The 23,212-nt window shown below is 31.2% G+C and overlaps 1 protein-coding gene, 1 long non-coding RNA gene and 1 other non-coding gene across 15 annotated transcripts; all 3 read right to left on the minus strand.

The window, feature by feature from the left end:
- Positions 1 to 5,522: 5,522 nt before the first annotated feature.
- On the minus strand, positions 5,523 to 5,625 carry LOC145065075 (U6 spliceosomal RNA). The gene has a single exon (XR_013688227.1). It is a non-coding gene; the product is annotated as a U6 spliceosomal RNA (small nuclear RNA).
- A 5,946-nt stretch (positions 5,626 to 11,571) lies between these two features.
- LOC145061788 (Pentatricopeptide repeat (PPR-like) superfamily protein) lies at positions 11,572 to 14,113 on the minus strand. 3 transcript variants are annotated; one of them, XM_079009353.1, is made up of 2 exons: positions 13,963 to 14,113; positions 11,572 to 13,787 (listed from the first exon to the last, which is right to left on the minus strand). In XM_079009353.1, exon 2 carries the CDS (start codon positions 13,358 to 13,360, stop codon positions 11,672 to 11,674), a length of 1,689 nt encoding a protein of 562 aa, XP_078865479.1. In that variant the 5' UTR covers positions 13,361 to 13,787; positions 13,963 to 14,113; the 3' UTR covers positions 11,572 to 11,671. The 3 variants fall into 3 exon arrangements, with proteins under 3 accessions (XP_078865479.1, XP_078865480.1, XP_078865481.1); XM_079009354.1 differs by having other exon boundaries at positions 11,572 to 13,784; positions 13,963 to 14,103; XM_079009355.1 differs by having other exon boundaries at positions 13,959 to 14,091.
- A 2,869-nt stretch (positions 14,114 to 16,982) lies between these two features.
- LOC145061439 (uncharacterized) lies at positions 16,983 to 21,356 on the minus strand. Of its 11 annotated transcripts, none has more exons than XR_013687222.1 (13): positions 21,222 to 21,354; positions 20,608 to 20,734; positions 20,441 to 20,532; positions 20,280 to 20,337; positions 20,090 to 20,183; positions 19,864 to 19,941; positions 19,165 to 19,270; positions 19,016 to 19,083; positions 18,340 to 18,936; positions 17,927 to 18,002; positions 17,732 to 17,842; positions 17,323 to 17,636; positions 16,983 to 17,222 (listed from the first exon to the last, which is right to left on the minus strand). It is a non-coding gene; the product is annotated as an uncharacterized LOC145061439 (long non-coding RNA). The 11 variants fall into 11 exon arrangements; XR_013687220.1 differs by having other exon boundaries at positions 17,933 to 18,002; positions 18,195 to 18,936; XR_013687221.1 differs by having other exon boundaries at positions 18,195 to 18,936.
- Positions 21,357 to 23,212: the final 1,856 nt, after the last annotated feature.

The raw sequence follows: 23,212 nt of genomic DNA on the forward strand, positions 1-23,212 counted from the left end.
ACTAAGTCACCACAACCCAAGTGGTTCCTTTTTTCTCCGTTCTTATGTGACTCAAGTGTTTTTGTTCTTTTATTGTTGTTTTTATACAAAACTTTAAGTACCAAAACCTGAATAATATATATTATTTATAATCGGGGATTTACAACATTCTCTAACACACCTTTTACATATGATTATTTTACATTAAATAACAAAAATTAAAATCATATTACTTCTATTAGATATAAAAAATATTACGATTTAGACTTTAATCCATATCCAACCTAATAAATAAAGATTTTTATGTCAAATGCCATGCTCTTATTGTATTTGATATATTTTATTTTTAAAATTTTTTTGATTTATTTTTTTTCACATGTCTTTTATGGTTTTTTTTTCCATTTTATTAAATTCCATATAATATTTATCTAACCTAATAAATAAAGATTTTTTTGCCACATGTCATACTATCTAACCTAATAAATAAATATCTTTTTGTCACATGTCATGCTCTCATTGCATTTAACACATGTCATTTTCTAAATTTTTTTCATTTATTTTTTTTTCACTTGTTATTTTATGGGTTTTTTTTTTTCATTTTATTAAATTTCATATAATATTCAAATGTAATAAACGTAATAAATGTAATAATAAATGCATATCAATTTCATTAATGTAACTTTCCTTTTAATTTCTAAATTTTTAGAATCTAATTATTTTATTTATTTATTTATTTAAATTATTTGTTTAAATTTAAAAGAGAAATAAAAAACAAGTTAAAAATAACAAATTGAACATTACATTTCAATAATTTAATTTTTTTCCTTATAAATTCAAACTTCCCAAATTTTAGATTTTCATATATATATTTTTTAGAATAAACTCATGTAATACACAAGTTTCACAACTAGTTTATTCAATAAATCTCTTTATTTCTTTCTCATACCATCACTTGCTCGTTTGGAATCTTATATAAGAGCAACTCTAAATCTATAATAGTTGCTTCTTTTATAGTTTTTTTGTATCTATTTGAAGAAGCTTTGTTGAAAGGCAATTGGCAATAGAACAAAATATTATTTTTGTAATTCAATCAAAGAGAAATGATACAAAAGTCCCCATATAATCATATGTCAATTTTGACAATCCATTTGTTTTCAAAATCGAACAACATATTATTCGATTTTTTCAATGTACTACCACATTTTTTTCTCTGAGTAAGCCTTGTGACTCGGATGTTTTGCTCATTTAACCCTCTTATATAGCTATATGTAAATGGTCATCCGTTCTTACATAAAATGGACAACCAAACACCCCTCATGGCCTCACCCACATCAACATTCAATGATGGTAATAAATTAGGGTTCCTTTAACTCATGTGAGATTAATGTCCCAAACATCGTTGATAGAGTCCATAACATTGATTGGTTAATTGATGAAAAGTAAAAAATCATTTATTTGTGTTAGAATTTTTGTTACCGGTGAATGGTTGAAAGTTAGTGATTGTTATATTCATGTTGATGCTTCACTACAGTAAGATGGAAGACTATAATGATTCAAACTTTGAAGAAAATAAATGGATCCTTGAAGGCGTTGAAGGCAACACTACGTTTGTGTTGGATGAAAATTTGGATGACAATGAGAAGGAAGAATAAATAATGTCAAGAAGGCCATCATCTCGTATCACTTAGATTAGCATAAGTTAATGAATATGAGCTTCTAAATTTATTTTATATACTTTCTGTTTTATTTGTTTTCGTAACTTTTTGTTAGATTTTATTAAAAGTTAAGGTATTTAGGAATTCTTGAATTGTTTATCGGATTTCAGATTTGTTTATAATCTTAAATAATGTTTATTTTGTCTAAAATCAAAACCTAGTATGTTATTTCAAAATACATTTTTTTTTATCAGAATAATTACTTTAATTTAGTATAAATTTATTCCAAAATGTCCAAAATAACCCATTAAGACATAAAATTATTTTTCTAAGACATCAAAAACTTGATTGTTCCGATTAAACATTAATTCCTAATGATCATTAACTATATTAAAATGTAATTTTAGTGGACGCTTCCATATAATATTTACCCCCCGTTAACTTTCAAAATTGACACTTTGCTCCCTTTGCATCCTCTCAACTTTTAGAAATGATATTTTCCACCATTCTACTTTATAAAATTCATTTTCAATACTTCGATTTTGAAGTTTCTGAAATATCAATTTCCCTTTTTCATTCTAAAGTTTGGTGTTTAACCCCGTATTCTTCTATATTTTCGAACCCACTACTTTGTAAAATGTCACTTTCACTTCTTTGACTTCGAACTTCCTACACTTTCGAAACCTCTACTTTTATATGATTTTTCTAAAGTTACCACCCATCAACTTTGTCAAATATCACTTTGACTCCCTTGAATTTGAACTTTGTAAGATTTCGCTTTCACCCCCTCAACGTTCTAAACTTTATTGTTTATCTCATCTACCAATAGTTTAGTTAGTACTAATATTGTATATTTATCTACCAAAAAATGCACAAATATCTAACTTTTATCAATATAATCATCAAAACTAAATTTACAAAAAACGTATTAGCACTTCTGCAATACATGGAGGACAAAAATAGTAGTTATATATTAATAGACAATGTGGTGGGTAATGTCTACCCTTCTACTTTTTAAAATACTTTTTTAAAAAGATATTTTTTGTCCCTTTGTTTTTTTTTTTTTTTGAACTTTGTAAATATCATTTTCACCCTCTATTTTATAAATTTTCATGTTTATCCTCATAATATACATAATCTGTTTTTCCTTAGTAAATTTTGCGTTCGATAACTTAAAAAAAACTATTTTTTATGTTCTTAATTTTATTTATGTGTCAGTATAAATTCAAGGTGGTTAACATTTCGACATAAATTTAAAATTTTCGTTTGTTAATTAAAAAAAACTTACTTGCTTTCTTTATGTACGTGTTAATATAAATTTGAGTTTCTCTATATTTCGGCGTAATTTTTTTAAAGTTTTCGTGCTCAATTTTATGTACGCTTCCTACGTAGCCGGGTCACATTTAATATGTTTTTGATTATTTGAACTTTCGTTTGTTATTTGTTTTATAAAAAAAATCTTACTTATTTTTATTTACGTGTAGGATAAATTTCAGTTTCTTTATGTTTCATGATTATTTTATATACAATTCCTATGAATGGATTTTGTCACATATAATGCCTTTTCATTCGACTATATATATTGAAGTTATTTAGTAATATCGACTTTGTATATTTATTAACCAACAAATGCAATTGTACCTAACTTTTATCAATACAATCGTCAAAATATAACTTACAAAATCGATTGATGTTGCCGCAGCACGCATCGAACAAAATCGTAGTTTTTATAAATATCTGACATCTTGTTTAGTTGATTGATCATGCGTCTACGAAATATGGACTATGCTATGGCACACATATTTGCATCATTTTTCCTCTTACTGCAATTAGGGTTGTAACTTGTAAGGGTGTTATTCGACCGGTTTCTTTTTGGTTTATCGTTTTAATCGGTTTTTTAAATATTAAAACTAATCATATCCAAACCAAATAAGGTTCAATTTCACCGGCTTTGGTTAATTCGGTTATGGTTTATTTGGTCTGGTTTACTTGTTAAACTGAATAAAATTTCGCATGTTAAATTAAATATTAAACTAAAAGAAAAACAAACTTACTCAACTTTTACCAAATGAAAAAAATACACTAATACATAAAATATTATATTCGGTTTTTCACGATGTATTACCTTAAAGTGTTGATGTAGTCATACAAATTCTAGAGGCGTGATAAAATAGCTTTGGTGGTATATGAAGATGAAAGAAATGATGGAAGGTTGATTGATATTTGGTTAAGTAGTTGTTGCTTTTTAATACACAATATAAACAATCATAAAATTGTAATGGTTAATAATCAAATAATGAGTTATATTTTTTTAGTAACTAATCTATCAAAATGAATAAAAAAAATACTAATTCAGAGATATAAACTTTACAAATATAAAATATATATTAATTAGATAGCTTATTCTATTTTTTTGATTTAATCAAAATAATGAAAATTAAAAAAAAAAAAACAAACCAAATAAGATATTCTTATTCGGTTAACCAAACCGCATTTACCGAATAACCCTAACCAAATAAACCACCATCATTTGGTTTGATTCGGTTATTCGGTTTTGTTTTTTTTATTGTATCCCTAAGTGCAATGATTACACATAAGTAGACTCTAACTGCAATGATTAAATATAAGTAAATTAATACATTTCTTACATTTATCTTTAACCAATTTTATGTTTAAAATCAAAATAAAATACGTCGCAACATTTGATTGGCATTCCGGTATCATGCATATGGCTTCGATAGAAAATCATCATTCATATACAATTAACTACAAACCACGTAGTCACGTAGATATTTTCTAATCACATTTTGTTGTTATTATTGGTTGAAATCAACTTGAAAACTATTACTAAGTCCATTCCATAACATTTGTATCGATAGTCACATGCATTTTGCGTTTTAATGCATAATCGATGTAGGAACTACCCGTACAACTAACATGTAAGTATACCATTATAACAAGGATGACAAATATATATCATGGAAAATCAACATACATGTGTACCAACCGAACTAATTATGTTGGTAGCCAGTATGTTTTGTAGCCAACAAGTTTGGCTGGTATTACCGTACCAATTAACTAATAATGACACAAGGTTTTAAATGCCATAGTATTATCGTAACAACCAACTTATATATATATATATATATATATATATATATATATATATATATATATATATATATAGGGTTAGGTTCATTTGAGACCACTTATATTTTGTGAGACCGTGAGACGCATTTGTTTATTTTTTTTTATTATTTTTATTTTTTTTATTTATTTTTTTTAGTTAATTCATGTTCCGAAAATAATATTTAAAAAAAGAATTTTTTGATTTTTCCATTTATTTTGCATTTTAAAATTATTTTTAGAATATGTACAGTGTAATATTCTATTTAGAATATTTCACGTATTTTTCAAAAAAAATAGATTTTTTTTTTATTTTTTTTAATTTTTTTTTATTTTTTTTAGTTAATTCAAGTTCCGAAAATAATATTTAAAAAAAGAATTTTTAGATTTTTCCATTTATTTTGCATTTTAAAATTATTTTTTAGAATATGTCAGTGAAATATTCTATTTAGAATATTTCACGTATTTTTCAAAAAAAAAACGGATTTTTTTTTATTTATTTTTATTTTTTTTATATTTTTTTAATATTTTTTTTAGTTAATTCAAGTTCCGAAAATAACATTTAAAAAAAGAATTTTTGGATTTTTCCATTTATTTTGCATTTTAAAATTATTTTTAGATTTGGTCTCACGGTCTCACAAAATTAGAATGGTCTCAAATGAACCTGAACCTATATATATATATATATATATATATATATATATATATATATATATATATATATATATATATATATATAAAAGATTGTATATTTTAACTTTAATGTATTTTTTTGGACTATCGATTTGTGTGTGTCATCCTTGCCCAAGGGTCATGCTAATCTTCTATGTATCGTTCCAATTTAATTAGATGTCCCCAAAGGGAAAACTTTAAATGTATTTGATGGTTAAGAGTTCAAGAACTTTGATATTAACATTTACCGTCTAGTAATGTTTAAAGCTTAAACTCATATTAACGTATCCTATTTACTCCATTGTTAAGTATAAACTCATGATACAAAATTATATAATCTTTTTGGATGAAATTTCCTTTCCAACCATTCACAAAACTCTTATTTACAAAAAAAAACACATGTATGCTTTAAGTGCACAATAACACAAAACCTAATTCGCAAAACACTCATACATGTTGGTATATACCATTACCAACCAACATGTACCAACTGAACTTATTGTTAGCCAATTAAGTTGGTACAATTATATTTGGTACGGTAGTTGTAACTGAAATTACATATTAACTATAATTGATACGGTATACGGTTTGGAAAAAAAATCTCCGGTATCATACAAATTCCCCCTTAAGTATAACTATCCAAAATATGTTTTGAAATGTTATTTTGAATAACTGTAGTATTTCCCCATACCTGTATATTTATATAGCAATATCAAATTTTAACAAAAATAAATAAACATAAAAATAAAAGATAAGAAAAAAGTTGACAAAATTTTTTTTAACTAACTATAATAAAGTATATATATCGCACAACGTGGTTATATATAAAATGTATAAGTTGTATAGACGTGCTTTCCATCAAGTTTTGAGTTTATTGGAAAAAAAAATCAATTTATGAAAAGAATTGAGTTATGGTCTAGTGATGGAATTTAATTTAATAGATTAAATGACCCATTTGAAAACATAGTCTTAAACAATCAAAATAAATAAAGGATAACATCATTATATAGTTTTTTTTATTTATATGTGTTATACGCTTAATTATTATGTTAATTTAAAAATCTTGAGTGTCAAAGACCATCTTTAAAAAAATTCACAATTACTATGTTGAGGAATATTGTATGCTATATGATTATCAATAATTTGGATATCTTGTATTTTTGTCAAACCATGTTATATATTCCTTAAGTTATATTTTGACAATATATATGTATGGCATATCATAGAGTTGAGATTGGCAGAATCTTTCCTCGAAAATTGGATTAAAAGAATAGTGGTTAATAGTTAGTTGAAATTGTTTTTTGCCGCTAGAATACGAATATGACGATATCGTGTATTGGTGCACAACATCATAGGGTCTAAACGAATTAACTAAATTTGTATATTTAATTTTTAAAAACTAACCGGCCGTAAAAAAAAAAAGTGTGCTATATTTTAAATTGGTCTAAGTATCGGGTATCAATTTAAGCCGAAATTGGATATCGCCCATAGTGGGTACTTCTAACAACTAACAACTATAGGTGGCGGACGCAGAAATACATAGTAGGGGTTGCTGATATATGAAAAATATGTAAAAGAAATCAAAAAAATTTCCACTGCGGATAGAAAAAATAGGTGTTGCAAGTGCCATAAGGCCTTATGGTATACTCATAACGAGCATGTTCGTGGTCTATGTGACCACGAACAAAAAATGTGAACACCATCCCATACTCTTAGTGATGGTTAGTGGTGGAAAAATTTATGCTCAAATGTGGTGGGGAGAACGTACAACAACATCCAATCAATTTTTTTCTCTCTCCATGTCTCTCTATCTCTCTCTACATTTTAATTAATTAAAAAATATATATTTTTTAATTTAAAAATAAAAAAATAAGAAGCATATAGTGGTGGGTATCCCATAGGTTTAGTGGTTGAATGTAGTGATGAGGTGACACCCACCATTAGACCATTTGTAATGCTCTCCACGAGCAAGGGTCGTGGAGAGCTTCCAAATCAGCAACCACGAACCACCCAAACAACTGGGGTACTCACCACGAACACGAAGAGAGAGAAAGAAGAGTTGGAGAAGAAGAAGTCAGAGAGAGGAGAAGAGAATGATTGGGCGTTCTCCTTTGTTCTGCCCACCACAATCGACAACGAAGATGAAGGATAACGGTGTGCACGAACGATTCTCGTTGCCACGTCAATCACGGAGCCTTCCGTGCTCGGTATACCAGAAGGCCTTATAGTGGTTAGTGGTGGGTATAACAGATGGCCTAATGGAACCTGCCTAAAACCACCACTAACTAACCACCCTCCTCCCTCCGCCAGAAAACCAAAAACTGCCACCATTTTTGGATTTGCAAACACTGTTAGAACCACCTTCCTCCACCATCAAACCCCACAAACCACCACTGTCTTCTGGCAACCGAAGCTACCTACGTCACCTTCTTTCCTCCACTGAAAAACCAAAGATGTCGTTATTTCGTGTCTGCACACATCGCTTAAAATGCACTTTCCCTCTGCCATCAACCATACATTGTCCCTTTCGGATTTGCACACACCACTGGAAACACGCTTTCCCTTTGCCATCAAACCCCACCAACCATCGCTGTCTTCCGACCATCGGAGCTACCTACACCGCCCTCCTTCCTTTGTTGGAAAACTGAAACCCCTTATCTCGCCCTTTCCGTTTCACCATATCCCTTATCACCACTAGAAGCAACCACTACCAACTCGAGTCATCGACGCCTTGCTCTCTGTGTTTTGATTTTCATATGGTGGTGGTGGTGGTGTCGCTGCCTTTGATGTTTTCGTTGTAAACCGTAGTAACTGCTGCCAAGGTTTTAAAAATCGATTGAGGCGTACGCCTTAAGGCGAGGCGGCCAAAAATCGATTCTGCTGTGTCGCTTCTTAGGCCGAACGGTGTGGGCGATGGAAAAGGTGAGGGAAACTTTCCCTCTCAGCTGAACACCGCACCTTGACTGGTGGAAATGTGGTGATGGAAGGAGGTGAGGGAGCCCATTCCCTCACTCTCTCTCCTATTCCTATTGGCCAACTTTTTTTTTAATCTTTTTTAATACGTATTAAATTATATACCTACTAAAAGTTATAAAAAAATATATATCAAAACTCATGGTTTTTAATTCTCTACAAAATGAGTAATATTTGTAGGAAATATATTTAAAAAAAAAATAGTGAGGCAGTTTCCCACGCATTCTTTGGGTTTAGGTGAAGGAAAGGAAAGTGAGAGAAAAGGTGTTGTGGCTCACAAAAAGTGAGGGGAGTTTCTCACCCACACCCTCCGGTCTTAGGGGGAGAATGAGGCGTACACCTCAACCTAATGAGGCGGTAAAAATCGGTCCGAGGCGGGGTATTCCAATATGAATCGTATGAGGCGTTCAGGCTTTTTTTTTCATTTTTTGTTTGACTTTTCGACATTAGAAAGCACGCGATATCTTTTTTGCCCTAATTTTGTTCCAGCCGTCTTCCTTCTTTTCTCGTTTCTTCTTTCTCCCCCTGTTAAGCTCGACGGTCACATGGAAGATGATGATGACCTTGGTTTTTGTTGATTTGGCTTGATTTGAATACTATTATGAATTTTACTATTTGGCTTTTGTTTTTACTAATTTGACATGATTTGAAGACTATTAAGAATTTTAGTATCTTTTTATTTTGGGATAATGACTTGAAAGGGTAACGAACTTTCGACTTTTTTCACATTTAGTCACTAAACTTTTTTTCGTTGTCTATTTGCCATTGAACTATTGAAACTGTTCATATTTTACCCTTATGACCGGCTGTTACCGGTCATAAGGGTAAAATGTGAACAATTTCAATAGTTTAATGACAAATATATAACGAAAAAAAGTTTAGTGACTAAATGTGTACAAAATCGAAAGTTCGTTTCCTTCTAAAAAGTTCAATGACTAAATGTGAACAAACTTCCTCTTGTATTATGTTTTATAACAAATTATTTATTTTTGTTAAATTGTAGCAACATTTGTTGATGAAAAAATCTATGAAATAAAAAATAAAATAAAAAAAAACCCTGAAAATATATTTAAAAAAAAAAACAAAAAACCGAAACCGAAACAAAAAAAACCAATGGTTTGACATTTTCCAAAATAAAAAATCAAAATTTCCAATCTGATTTTGGTTTTACAAAAAAATGAACCATTCTCACTGATGTGAATTATGACCATTGGTTTGTCATGCAGAATTTGTGACATCCCATGAATACGTAGTTACAACATCGTCTGAACTTGTAATTCATAGTAAATGGTTAGAGTATCATCGCATGAATATGCAGTTACAACATTGCCTGAACTCGTAATTCATCACCTACAGGTTATGGGCATGTTGGTGCTTCCACTGGTTGTCTAGAATAGTACGTCCAACATAAGTATTCAAATAATATGCACACATAGTATGTGTAAGATGAAAGTAACTATATATACCATAAAAATCCAATAAATGCTTCCTAACTTCAAACCCCAAGGTTTACTCTACTAAAGCTTCATATTCTCGGCTCTCTGGACCTAGAAAGGTCCAGATTCCTAACTTCAAACCCCAAGGTTTACTCTACTAAAGCTTCATATTCTCGGCTCTCTGGACCTAGAAAGGTCCAGATTCCTAACTTCAAACCCCAAGGTTTACTCTACTAAAACTTCATATTCTCGACTCTCTGGACCTAGAAGGGTCTAGATCTATAACACAAATTTGCAAGAGGGGTTTGAGGCATTCAAAACCCCAAAGATGAAGTGATTCAAGTCCTAACCCCAAAATGGAATCTACACAATAGGGAAGGAAAGGGGTTCATTTTTGTACCTCAGAATGAAGCTCCTTGCTTGAATAACTCAGAACAATAACCTTCCTTGGTCCCTCTTGCTGGAACTCTTCTCCTTTCTTGCAAAATCACACCAAAAAGCTCAAGATAGCTCTTCCTCTCACTCTACACACTCAAGCTCGCTAGGGTTCTCACTTATGGGAAATGTAGTCGCAATTGAAGGCCATAAGTACCTTTAAATATGGCTTGAGTCCAAAGATTTAGGGTTTCTGCCAACAGCGCGGACTCGTCGAGTCGCCTCACCGACTCGTCAAGTCCATTCATTAATCTGAGTCATCAGTCACGACCTTACTCGACGAGTTAAGGCGTCAACTCGTCGAGTCTCTCTTCTTAACTCAAAAGAAAAATACTTAAATTATGATACCTGAAAATCCGGAATGTTACATTTTGTTTTTTTATTTCATAGATTTCTTCATTAACAAATGTTGCTACAATTAAACAAAAATAAATAATTTGCTAAAACATAATACAATAGGAAGTTTGTTCACATTTAGTCACTAAACTTTTTTTCGTTATCTATTTGCCACTAAACTATTGAAACTGTTCACATTTTACCCTTATGACCGGTAACAGTCGGTCATAAGGGTAAAATGTGATCAGTTTCAATAGTTCAATGATAAATACATAACGAAAAAAAGTTTAGTGACTAAATGTGAACAAAGTCAAAAGTTCGTTACCCTTTCAAGTCATTATCCCTTTTATTTTTGGTATAAGGACATTAAGTAAGACTTTTATGTTTGAAATTGATCTTTAGTATGTTTTTATGATTAGTATAATATATTATTGTTATTATTTTATTCCGCCGCGAGACTTACGCCTCGTGAGGCTAGGGGTATACGCCTCGAGGCCTGATTCTGTATTTTAAAACCTTGGTTGCCGCCATATGTGTTATGCCTTTTGATTTTCAGTGGGTGGTGGTGGTGGAGGAGGCAAGTGGTGGTGGCAATTTCCAAGTTTGTGTGTGTTTTGATGGTGATGGTTGTGGTGACAGATGGTGGTGGTTGCTTCTGGGTCCAATCGGGTCAGGTTTGGACCCTTTTTTACCCCTATGTACCACTACACAACCATCGGTGTACCACTATGTTACATAGTGTGTAACCCTACATTGCCCCTTGTCTTGTGATACAATTTTTCCTTTGTCTCTATGCTTTTTGTTTCATTATCGCACCTATTCTTTGTATCCATTTCTGCAATATGTAATTAGGCTTATCTTAGACCCTATTGAGCTCATTTCAAATCCTATTTGATCTCATGTAAATCAGAATTATTAAAATGTAAACAAGAGATAGTTTATGCAAAGGTTCCAAAAGAGAGCGACAACTTCATACTATTTGAATTGATGATCAAAATTCTAAACTTAATGTTAAATGAGTCAAATGAGTATGTTTTGTATATGGAATGAAAAAGGCCTTTACTTTAGCAATATGGAATGAAAAAGGCCTTCTCCTATCTTACTAAAATTACTACCAAACTTTGTTACAAGAAGTTGCCAAACATCTGCATCAATCATTTGTCCATTTGAAGCAGCCATCTCAAGTACCTTCGTCACTTCATCTTCCTCCCCTGAGTTACAGAGCCCCACAAGTAAGATATTATAAGTGCTTTTATTCGGTAAACACCTCTTCCCCAACATCTCCTCCAAAATCCTAACCCCTTCCCTTGCATTACCAACTTTACAAAACCCTTTGATTAACATGTTATATGTAAATGCATTAGGAACACATCCCTTCTCCACCATGTCATCCCACAACCTACCACCCTCACACAACTCTCCCATCTCACACATACCAGCAATCAGGGTATTATAAGTTAAAACACTAGGAATCGAACTCCTTTCAAACTCATCAAACAGCTTCCTTGCTTCCCAAATCTTCCCCTTTTTACACAACCAGTGTATAAGTGTACTTGATATGGCATTATCAGGAGTACAATTCTTCCTCAAGAGCTTCTTCCACAGATCACACGCATCCTCAACCTTCCCATTTTCACATAACACATCAATCAATCTACAACAAAGAGCAGAAGTCGGCACGTATTTCTTCTCAAACATATCATCTAGCAAATTCAAAGCTTCACCTGTCTTTTTGTTTTTGCAAAAAGCTTCAATCATAACCCCATAAGTAACATCATTGGGCTCAACTTTATTATCCTCCATCTCATCCATCACTCTCACAGCATCAACCAATCTCCCTTGCTTACAAAACCCATCCATCAAGATTGTGTAAGTGGTGGCATCAGGGATCCAGCCTCTATCAAGAATCTGATCAAACATCTTCTTTGCACCCACCATATCTCCTTGGGAAACATAAGCTCCCATTACAGTAGTATAACTTACAACATTCGGCACCATCCCCATTGCAGGCATTTCATCGAGCACCATGAGTGCACCTTCTATATCACCCTTCTTACAGAATGCTTTTAAAAGAATGTTACAAGTAAACACATTGGGTGTGATATTGAACTTCTTTTGACTGTTTTTGAACAAAGCATGCACCAATTCGTATTTTCTGTTCTGAATCAAAACATTTAGAAGGGTGTTTAAAGAACGTACGGATCTTGTGACACCAAATTCCTTGATCCTCAAGAAGATGCGTAAGGAATCTTTTGGTCTGCTGGCGATACCGTAATTACGTAAGACATCGATGAAAAGATTCTCCCCACACTTGATGCTTGATGATTTCTTTTGTAGCTGGGAAAGAAGGGTTTCAACAGGTTCAAAGGCACGTGCACGAGAGAGTTTGTGGATGATGGAGTGGTAGGTTTCGTAATTATGTTCAAAGCCAGGGTGGTAGTTCCCAGCATGGTAGAAGATTTGGAGGGCAAGGTCAAGGTTTTGTTGGCGGGTGATGATGGAGACAAGGCGTTTGGGGTAGAGTTTTTGAGGCCAGGGTTTGATTGGGGGAGTAACTGTGTAAGATTTCAGAAGTTGGGATTTGGATTCAATAGTGGAGAGGTGGTGGTGTGAAGGGTGGGCAGCAAATGGATCCACAGCCACAGCCACAGGAACAGGAGTGTTAGCGGTGGAGTAGTAGCAGCATGTGTTGCTCATGTGTTGATGGACTTTCCTGGCTTCCTTTAAGATTTGAGAGCCCTTCATCATCTTTCTCTTTAGCTCTGCAACTTTCAATATGCATGGGTATACCAGATATCTAGAGCATGTATTTTTGTCGATTCGTCTTCTGCAATCTGCAGTGTGTTTGTACTTAGCTTGGACTGGTTTTGTTGCTTCCTCACATGGTTGAAAACAAGGAGGTTAACTGTCAAACTCAAACATAATGGTAACCAGAAGAATGAGAGAAACAAATCCACAAAATCTTCAAACTATAGGCATGGATGGCGTTGCATCAACAAGCCTCTTCTAAAGCACCTTATAAGTATTTCAATTTCTATGAGCTTCGCAGATAATATTGGATCTTTTTCAGTTTGGTTTGGTGCATCCACTTCCCAAATCAAAATCAATCAATGTCAAGTGTGAGTTAATATGACGATGATGAGAATTTGACATTTAAATCGCTCGGTCTGAACTGCTGTATATACGTACATAAACAGTATGTCAATAAACAAAATCGGAGTCGCTGATTTGTAACCTAATTTTACACCGTAAACATAATCACAACTCAAGAATCACGCTTTGGTTTGAACAGGGAAAGCAAAGACTGATAAATTGTATGAATCAATTACAAATTAAAATAACTTACTTACCGCTTAAGTAGCTGGAGCAGAGAAATTCGCCCGGAAGACAAGAAACGGAGGTCGAGGGACGAAGGAGTAGTCCCATTCCCATACCGCTCTCATGGATATGGAGAAGAAAGCCCAGGAAGGAATGATGCTTTTTTTAGAGAATCTGATTTTGGGCTTAAATTGGAGAGCCCTTAACCCTAGGGTTTAACTTTAACTGCATTCCTTTTTTCTTTTAGAAAATCATAATAATGATCAATATAAATGATTCTGTAATAGCTTGTACGAAATCACTGTGAAATAACTTACCTATTTGAATGTTCACTAATTTTTATTTTATTTTAAAGATGTTTTTGTCACCCAAAAAAAAAACTTTTACAAAAATATTTTTAAAATAAAATAAAAATTATATAATGAAGTAGGGAAAAGTCTAATAGAGAACCATAACCATTGTTTCTTCAAGGAACAAAATCTTTTTTCAATTTCTAGAGCTTATTCATTATCGAAAACATATCTAAAAATATTTAAATTCATATATTAATATTGTGAATGTGAAAAATATATTTCGGATTCACCGTATGAATTTGACGTAAAAAAATATAAAAATTCACATTGTGAATTTGACGTAAAAATATTTAAAAAATATATTTCGGATTCACCGGATTCACATTGTGAATTTGATGTAAAAATATAAAAATTCACCGAGTGAATTTGACGTATAAAAAATATATTTCGGATTCACATTGTGAATTTGACGTAAAAAAAATATAAAAATAAAAAAAATCGAATTTGATATCATTGGAAAAAGGATTAAAAGTTATGAATTTTTGTATTTTTAGTTTTTTTTTTTATAAAAAATAAGTTCTAAAAGTTAAAAAAAAAAATGGTTCCTAGGTTCCTTGGTTAATTATGGTTCTCTATTGAACCTCACCCTAATAAAATATACATTTATACTAAAAGTCTTCAAAACATGTATAATTTATAAATTTATTCAAGTACAAAATTATGAAAACTCATTAACATTTTATCAAGTTGCCAAATATTAAGTGTACAATTTTTTCTAAACGCGTTAAACTTCTAATATAAATATTATGTAGTTGTTTGACAATGGGTCTTTCACCGTTTTGAAACGAACAAGAGGCCCAATCTGTTTTTCTATTTTAAATCCATTATGAAACGTACTCATTCGGCCCATTGAAATGATGATGGCATTCAATTTTTTTGGGATGTTTTTAATTAACTTACTTACTATATAATAATGAAGTTATATGATTTTATAAATATGCATAATGAATCAAACTTTTAATCAAGTTATGTGAAAACATTATCTTAACTTTCAAAATTTTGCTAATTTTTCCAGTAAAGATAGTCGGTAAAATTTTAGTAACAAACTAGATTATGACCCGCGTTAAACGCATAAAAAAATAAAGTAACATAAATGGACTTTGTGTTATTGGTTTGACGACTTTCCTCGTCACATATAAGTAAATTTGAAAAAATGAACAAAAATACACATGTAAAAAAACACATATCTTGCAATAATTTTTCTTTGGTGGCGTGTACATCAAGCAATGATAGTTGTACAAGCGTTATTGGACTGAGATCGGGACTTTTGTGAAGAGAAAAAGAGTAATAATATTTCTCACTCAAAAGGTGGGGTAACTTGCTCTCTATCTCGTAAGCATAAAATATGTGAATACCCTTTTCATCCTTATCATAATGAAAACGAAAACATAAGTGAAAAACAGTAAAAATGGAAAATGGCAAAAACATGTAAAACTGGAAAATGGTAAATACGTGTGAAACTGCACAATCATAAAGTAGGATGCTATTTAACAGATTTAAATAAAAAAACTTATACAAAATCTATATAATATATAAGGGATGAAATCAAAGCTTTTTATGACTATGTTTTCAAAGGTTTTTAAAGTACATAAAAGGAAAAATACAATTTTATCAAGTGGATTAATAAAAAAAATAAGTGGAAGTATCTGCACCATTACATAAGTTAATATACATTACATAAGTTAATAACTTAATATACAAAGTGCTATTTAACTTACCAATTGCCAATAAATGGAAGTATCAGCTCCCTTACATAAGTTAATATACATTACATAAGTTCATATACAAACTGCTATTTAACTTACCAATTGCCAATTGCGTCGTTTTTTTTACTTGTCAACTGAGTTTCTTTTTTAATTTACTAACTGTAAGCATAATTAATACTCCAAATTATTAGTTGTATTTCATAATTCGGTTTTTTTTCGTCTTCTTATTTACGTTTCTTTTACAATTTGCATTATTTAACATTTAAAGTTTTGATGTGTACAATATATCTATTATTCCATCATTTTTCTTTAAATTTATATACTAAAGAAATATGTTGTCTAACAAAAATATATATAGAAGAAATTTATTACTTTAGATGAAAGAAAAAATATAGTATACATGCACACTTCAAGTTATATCAAAAGGTAAGAACCTAATGAAATTCAGGATAAAACTGAAATGCATTGTAATTTTATAGGAAAAATTACTCAAAAACCATTTACAGTCAATTCCTTTATTGATTCCAAAAGATAGGCATCCAATCTTGAACTTAAAACTCCTCCATAAAAGAAAATACCAAAATTGTTGTTTGGTCAAATAAAACCAAATAACCCAGTAACTTTGACTACACTTGAACCAAACAGCCTTGAGACTAACACCAATCTAAGAATATTTCTGCCTACCTAACAATGCAATCCTACCTTTTATTTATTAGCAAACCTCTAACAAACTCTATTTAGGAATTACCCTTTTACCCCTTTAAGTATTTAACTATCTAATTCCTATCATTTTTCCTGTTATTAGAATCTGCAGGCTTGTAAAACCTTTTGTATTTATTTTCCCCATGCCTACAATTCTGCCATCTAAACTTCCAACCTAAATCAGACAAGATTTTAATCCCCATGAAAACATTCATCATTTTGAACTGGAATATTCTAATTTTATAGATTTCCATATTTAGACCCAAATAACCTAAATTGAAACCAAACAACTTCAGTCTAATATCCTCCAAAATTCTTTGAACCATAAATCAATAGAGTTAGTTTCATTCCCAAATATGGTTTGATAATCAACAGGATTAGTTTCATTCTAATATCCTCCGAAAAAGTAATATACCTAAAGAAATGAAACCTTTCCATATTACCAACCTTTTTCACAGCTTTATCAATGTTATCCTTCTACTCATAACCCACTGTAAATGTTACAAGGTACCTTGGTTTGATAATCAAGTCCTGAAAAATACAAAATTTCACCTAATCAACTAAATGTAGTTAACTAATTACCAATATAAAATTAAAATAATGGATTTTAAAGAAGATATATCATATATACCTCATTGGGAACACCATAGAGTACAGATTAGACTCAGAAGTAAATATACCTAGTGGTAGTCTTTCAATACCTTGAGGATTTGTTGGCAACCATATCTGCATTACAAGTTAAAAGCATTTAACACACACGGATACACAAAATGGAATAACAATAAACAAAATTATCTTTTTGCCCTCGGGTTCATATGATTATAATCCCTTGTGATGCCTTATTAAAGACCAAACATTCAAGAGCGCTTGTGATGGGAGGCCTGAGTATTTGTCCTCTATGTAACCAAGATCAATGGATGGAAGTAGAGTAGATGGAAAGTTCATCTGTTTCAAAGATAATACTTTTTACTTTTTTTAACTACTTTTGATAAAATTATGTTCATGTGAATCAAAGAATGATAAAATTGTTGAAAGTGTACCTTCGATAATGAAATTGTTGGGGGGATACTCCTAAAAAGAATCCAAATACAACGCTGATAAAAGTTGGTACTATTAGCCTTATTGTCTTGTTTGGTATTCTTACCATTCCACTACATAAAAAATAATTGTAAATGACAATGAACAAATATTTTTTTCATTGTAAGGAAACAAGAACTCGAGTAAAGAAGAAGAACCCGTGCCCATATTTGTTTTGAACTGGATGCCCTTTTAGAACTCTTGTGAATCAATTTACTTTAAGTTACTCATAACCTGTGTTTGAATATGAACAATTATTTAGGCTTGAAGAACCATAATCAATTGATTTTAGGTTGTCAAAATCTGATTTATTTCACCTAATATGAAGTGAAAAACATAATCGTAATCAGTTCCAAAAATTAATACTGATTCAATTGCTATTTAGTTCGCATAATAAATGTAAACAAAACAAAAAGATATGCTTACTAATTTATCATTAGAAGACATTGCTTTGGTTGTGATATCAAAATCTTTAAAAAAAATAGAACATAAATAGAGAAAATGTGATAATAAGCTGGATAATGATGGTTGAATCTTGAGTGCAAAAGTGAAACAGAAATAACAATCAAACCTTAGGGAACATTTCCTGTAATTTGCAATCTTGAGCTATGGAATCAGGGATTCCATTAGTTAATGTTGCTAACCCTCCAATCAATAAAGTCGATGCCACTAGAAACAACTTAACATATATATATATATATATATATATATATATATATATATATATATATATATATATATATATATATATATATCCCCAATAAAATATATAACAATTGTTTAGTAATTAAAAGATAAAAGATAACACAAAATATAATATATAATATCTGGAGATAAGTAATGATCACTTACAGTGCATGTTTCAAATTTGTTTAGTTGAAATGGGGAAGGAATGTTTCCATTAGCAGTATAGTTACCACTTATTAGGTCTATTGCATCATGAAAAACACAAATAATAATAATAATAATAATAATAATAATAATAATAATAATAATCATGAAAAAAGATGAAGAGCTATTTTCTATGATGAGGGCATTCACGTCTTTTTGCACACACAAGAGATTGAGAAACTTGTCTGACGAACTCCATCTTGGAAATTATTTAAAGAATATCTTGTAAGGGCACTCATCCCATCTTTGATTAAGCCGGATAGTCTGTTTCCCATATCTTAAAAAAACATCATGAATGAGAATGGAAGGATAAGAAATTTTAATATTTTTAATATTATTATCATTATTATTATTACCTGACAATGTCCGCTTTTAGAGCATTGGTTCCAGAATACTCGAGGTCGATTTCATCACCTTGATCCACCTAAGTATTCCAAAAGTTTGAACATAATTTATCTATACATCACTTTAGCCAGACATAACTTAATGGAAAAAAAGGCCTTACAAGTCCTGCAAATCTCAAGATCTTCATCAGCTGTGAAACTACAAATGCTTTCTGATTGTGTTAGGGCACACATCCGTTGATTCAAAGATATCCTTGCAAGGTAACTCTGCAACAATAAATAAATAAAAAAAAACACCAATTTTACATTTTTACCCTTTTAGGGCTTGAAGAATGGAAAAGCAGTTGGATCGGATGATTCATTTCTACTCTGCTACCAACTCTCCTTTTGTGGTTTGGAGGAAGAGTCTGCTGAGCTCGAACAGTGAAATTTATAAATGGTTTTATGGAAAAAAAAACCATTATAGCTCCATTTTTAAGGAAACCATTTCAGGTGACAAAATTGTAAACAGTGTAGTTAAGTTTTGCTAATACCCCTTCTTTTCAAAGTCATCAGCTATTTCATCATACAAAAGTTTCAAATTCTCAAAATTTCGGTTGCCACATCATTGATGGAAATAAAATGAGACATATCTGAATCAACAATAAGCTCACATTAAAATTGCAATCAAATGATATAACTTATTAAATCCTAAGACATGAATAAATATTAAAGAATCACTTAACATCAGGAAGCTTTTCCATTTCTGTGGCAAATTCCAAGTTTAAAGATTAAATATGATATATATTTAAACAGGGATGGCCAAATAGTCAAATATTTAATCATCATTTATCTGTTAATGCTTTGGGTCAATGTGTTACCTGGTCAGTTAAGTCAACAACAATAGTATCTCCATATCTTTGCATAAGATCATGAAAGTGACATTTCACCACCATGGGCTGCATCCAGTTAAACACAAGGTTAAAATTAACTATGTAAATAAAACATCACACACTTTAAGGAAATAATATATAATATAATATTCTCATTAAAGTATAAATCATGAATTCATTAAAGTAAATGAAGTTATTATGATAGAATCCATACTGTATCTTGATTGTTGATGCTCAATAACAGCAAGACGCGGTTTATAACTTAGATCAACAATTTGCTCCCACAATAGAGGAATTGAACCTCGGACCTATAAAAATGATGACTCGAATCCATCATACTACAACAATTGTTCAGTTTCAATAAAATTTGCAATTAAAACAGAATATCATATGTGAGAATATACTTGCTTCCAAATTGGTTTACTCATCAATCAGTCAGCCATCTTATATCTTCTGTGTAAGCTGTAAGACATCAAATTTCTTTGAAATGAAAAAGGTTTTCTAACATAATAACAATATCCAAATACCAAATTATAGGAGTTCATCATTCAATAAGAACACATACTTTAATGTAATATATGTTTTGTAGGAAATATACAATCCACGAGTCTCCTCTACAGTTCTCAACAATGTCTGGAAGTAAGCCTCATCTTTTTTCTGTATAATGATAGTTTTATGAAACAATTAAGGTGTGAGACTTAATGGAACAACTTGCAAAATAAATGAACTTACTTGCTGATTATTAAGATGGCATAAACCTTCATTACTGGATAAGAACTTCATAGACATGACTCTGAAGACAGGATAACCATGGTAAGTTCCAACCTCTTTGCGAGAAGTTATGACCAATACATATGTCCTTACACAAAGACAACAAAATGTTTAATACATTCATCAAATCTTCGGGCTTACTATAAGTTAAACAATTGTCCATGTATGGAACAACAACTGTCAGCTATAACTTTTCAAATCAATTATACTTGAAAATAAACAAGAATCACACGGTTTCACTGTAATAAGATTAAACACTACTAAGTCAGACAACTAAGTTTTCAAATCAGTTCCGAATCTGAAAAGTAACATCGGGATAAACAAATCTGGGTCCATTTACAACTTTAGGGTTTCAAATTCATCAAAACTGAACATATAACATATCGAATACCTAACATCAAAACACTAAACAAAACATAATTCGATGCATTCATACGGAAACACATGCATAGATTAAAAACGAACAATCAGTATAATAGCGATTAAAGGAAGAAAACTAAAGTACACAGATATGTCATGTAACAAGTCAAACGAAGTAAAAACAGTAAGATAAATGTTTTTTTGAAGAGATTAACCATGGTCGCAGACAATTGATCGGAGAATATCGAGGCGATAATCAACAGAATTGTAGAGAAAGAAAACCGAAAGGCGATGGATATGAGAAGATGTGAAGAACAGAAGCGTGTTTTTTTTTGTGTATATATATATATATATATATATATATATATATATATATATATATATATATATATATATATATAGAGAGAGAGAGAGAGAGAGAGAGAGAGAGACAGAGAGAGAGAGAGAGAGAGAGAGAGAGAGAGAGGAATGAATGTGGTGATGGAGAAGACTTTTAGTTGTGCGCACGAAGATAATAATCAGAGATATTCGGGCTTCACTATTGAGAGAGAGAAGGAAGATCACGAAGGAAAGAAGAGACAATCTTGTAACGGTGTTTGAATATCCAGGATGATGCCAGCAAAACAATCCTAGGGTAGAAAATCAATGATTGAAATGTAATGAACGGTCCTGATTTCTTAAGATTAGAATTTAAGGTTCTCTTTTAATAATATTTAGAGATTGAAAAGCAAGGGATTAAATTCGTAAGAGAACTCTTTTCATTGCATATTTTGATCAAAACATTTAACATTGTTCTATATATAGAAATGAGCTGAAAGGTGTCCAAATATCCTCAAATACTTTGAATCTCATGTATTCATAGATAGATAACTTTGGATTATAATTTAAATAATATACTTCTGTAAGCATGTTTAATAGCTCAAATTAATAATGTATATTAAAAATAATACTTATCAATCAACCAACTGGGATTCATCTATTCTGATTCACAATGATAAATTATTCATTTTGACCCAATCTCATAACTATTAGTTATCCACCATCTTCGCCTCTATACACTTCAAACATATTTGCAATATATTTCTTTCTTTGGAGAATGAAGAAATAGAAGAGTACCAAATTACCTAATAAAAAAAAGAATAGAATGAAGTCGATTGAAATCTACATCCAAGCTTATGTTGGATTAGTGTCTAAGCCCGTAATTATATTTGGTATGTACTTGATCCGGTTGTACATGGTCCTTTTGGGTTGCCTTCTCCAAAGCAACTTGACAAGGTAATTTAAGGAGAGAGAGGGAGAATATTATGGTTTATTAATATATTATAAGAATAATATATTAAAGGAGAAATCATATTTATTTAATTAGTATTAGTCATAAATTAATTAGGAATTAATTTGGTGACTAAAAGAGATTAATTGGATAAATGGGTATAAACTGTTAAATGTATGATAATTGAGTTTTGGGCTTGGAAACCTAATGGACTAAGGGGTGAACGAAATTATGACGGGGATCCATCGTATTTTTTTCTAAAGGCCCTAATCTAGAAGGTTCTATGGGCCGCTTGGTGATTAAGCTGTCCATTAGGGTTTAGAGTGAAACCCTAGCAGCCAGCAGTATAAATAAGACCCCTAGGCTTTGGAAATCGGCTACACTTGATTCCAAGAGAACCTAGGGCCTATTTTAGCATCTCTCATCCTCTCTCATATTGCCTTCTTGCTTGTTGGGTTTGTGAACCATTAGAGGAGTTACAATTGTGACTCTAAGCTCAAGATCAAGAAGATTACAAGGATTTCAAGCTACTTTAAAGAGGTAAAACACTTAGATCTATTTTCTTAATGATAATTTCGAATTATATATGATAGATCTAGGTTTGTAAGTCTCGGATTCAAAGCATGTACAATAGAGAAACCTAGATCCAAGCATTAAGGTTTGTATGAGCACATAAGATTGTTCTTATGCATAAAACCCATCAGTGGTATCATAGCCATGATTGGTTTCAATTGTATGTGATGCTTTAATTGTTTGCTTGCTGAAAACGAGTTTTCTTGCCTCTGCCCGACTCAACTCGGCGAGTCAGTATCTAGACTCGGCGAGTTGGTGTCACACCCCAAAACCATGAACGGCGGAAACGTTCGGGGGTGGAGGACGTCATGTACTATCACAACAATGCAAAGTAGTAAACAAGCAACAACATCATCCATTGCA

This window comes from Lactuca serriola, chromosome 7, assembly GCF_051521515.1.
Source record: "Lactuca serriola cultivar US96UC23 chromosome 7, Lser_US96UC23_V15, whole genome shotgun sequence".
Lineage (NCBI taxonomy): Eukaryota > Viridiplantae > Streptophyta > Magnoliopsida > Asterales > Asteraceae > Lactuca > Lactuca serriola.

What these genes read in the sequence shown, in the direction of transcription:
- LOC145061788 (XM_079009353.1), bottom strand. Translation starts at nt 13,360, where the DNA reads ATGATGAAGGGCTCTCAAATCTTAAAGGAAGCCAGGAAAGTCCATCAA.